Raw genomic sequence first — 1,732 nt, forward strand, 5'->3', positions numbered from 1 at the left:
GATGAGGAAAATGGGCGCCTGCCTTTGGAGGTCTGGGGAGGCCCACCGACCTGTGCCCGGGGTCCTGATGCGGGGCCGGGGGTGGGGGTGAGGGGAACGCCGATCCTCCTCCTTTAGGGGTTTGTACGAAACGGGGGGCCTGGTGGAGTCATATCTTTCCAACTGGGGCTCTGAGGGGTTCGCGCGATTCTGCCCTCGAGGGTGGTGGGAAGGAGGCAAGGGTTGTGTGTGCCCATCTCTTGGGAACGCACCGGAGTGTGGGAAGTCCAGGGCTGTCCACTCAGAGGTAGAGGTGGGGGCCATAATCCTACCCTCCCGGGTTGGGGGTTGGGGTGACAGGGCGCCCTGGCCTTTGGTGTCTGGGGGAAACAGTACTACTCTCGAGAGCAGCAATTTTCAACCGTGAGCAGCAGGAAGCACACTGCTGTGCCCTAAGAATTCTTAAAACATGCACTACCTGACTATTCAATAGGGGGCACTGGCCTCTTTTTCACTAGATTGTAAAACAACAACCAACCAACCAACCAAAGACAACAGTCAGCACAACCATAGCCGCCCGGGGTAAATGAATCAAAATTACTCCAATATGTTTTTTGTTTTTTTGCCAGGTGGGCAGAATATATAATATAGTTTTTGTTGTGCCCCAGAACGTTAGTAATGATGCGTGTCCTGAGATGAAAAAGGTTGAAACCGTTGCTCCAGGGAAACACATTGCCATTGGGAGTCAGGGGGGCACCTGGCCTTGCCCTGTAGGGTTGGGGGAGACTCAGTCTTGACCTGGGGAGCTCTGGGTCATTCGTTCATGCATCCATTCGTTCATTCTGTAGGTATTTATGGATCACTTACTAAGTGCTAAGCATGCAGGCACCACGGATACTGCCTTGGTGGAGACCCCAGCCAAGTGGTTTTGGTGGGCACCAATCAAATCATCCCAAATGACTGTAAAATTGGTCTTTTAAAGACGAGTATGGTGCTCTCTCTCCAGATAGGAGCTGGTCACATCTCCGCGCCTTTGTAAAATCCATTCTCTGGCCGCCTCACAATCCCAATTTCGCTCAGTCTTCTCGAAAGACATTGCAGGAGAAGCCCACGCACGTCGGGGCAGGGCTCTGGGGCGGCTCAGAATTGTTTAGGTGCTGGGACCCCAGAGCCAGCGGAGGAGAGTAGGAACGGGGAGGAGGGGTTGGATTGGGGGCCTCCGTCCAGAGCAAGGAGCCCTGGCGGCGGGCAGTGGGCGGGGCAGTGGAGGAAGGAGCCGGGCAGCGGCGGAGCCTTTGCACGCTTCCGAGAGGCCTCCCGGAGCCCCGCCTCCGGTCTGGCAACCAGCGTGTGGCTGCACTTCTGGGCGGGGCTACGGCAGGCGGGGCTTTGAGTGGAAAGGCCCTTTGGTGGTGGCTGTGACCCCTGTTATAGGTGGTTTCGTCGAGGCAGGGGCGGGCCTTCAGGAAGACTCGCCTTCTGGTTGGCTACGGCGGGGCTGGGCGGGACTTTGGGGAGAAGGGGCGTGGCCGTCCCGCCGGGCGGTGGGCAGTGGGCGGTGCTTAGGCTTGGAGGGCAAAGGTCCGGTGTCGCGGTTTCGCTGGCGACCGTCTTTTGGTTCGGGCCCTCGGTACCGGGCCGGGTGAGGGGTCTATGGGTCCGAGCGGCGCGATGCGGAGACTGCAGGTGGTGCTGGGCCACCTGAACGGCCGGCCCGACTCGGGCTCGAAGCCTGCGCTGCAGGCCGCGCCGT

The 1,732-nt window shown here is 59.1% G+C and overlaps 1 protein-coding gene across 1 annotated transcript in view; it reads left to right on the forward strand.

Moving 5' to 3' along the window:
• The first annotated feature begins 1,530 nt into the window (after positions 1–1,530).
• ACAA1 (acetyl-CoA acyltransferase 1) overlaps positions 1,531–1,732 on the forward strand; it is a 9,645-nt gene continuing 9,443 nt past the window's right edge. Inside the window, exon 1 of the mRNA XM_006765098.2 lies at positions 1,531–1,725. Coding sequence (XP_006765161.1) covers positions 1,633–1,725 — 93 coding nt within the window. The 5' untranslated portion in view covers positions 1,531–1,632. The remainder of the gene's footprint in view (positions 1,726–1,732) is intronic.

The sequence above is a fragment of the Myotis davidii genome, unplaced genomic scaffold (assembly GCF_000327345.1).
Source record: "Myotis davidii unplaced genomic scaffold, ASM32734v1 scaffold81, whole genome shotgun sequence".
In the NCBI taxonomy this organism is placed as follows: Eukaryota; Metazoa; Chordata; class Mammalia; order Chiroptera; family Vespertilionidae; genus Myotis; species Myotis davidii.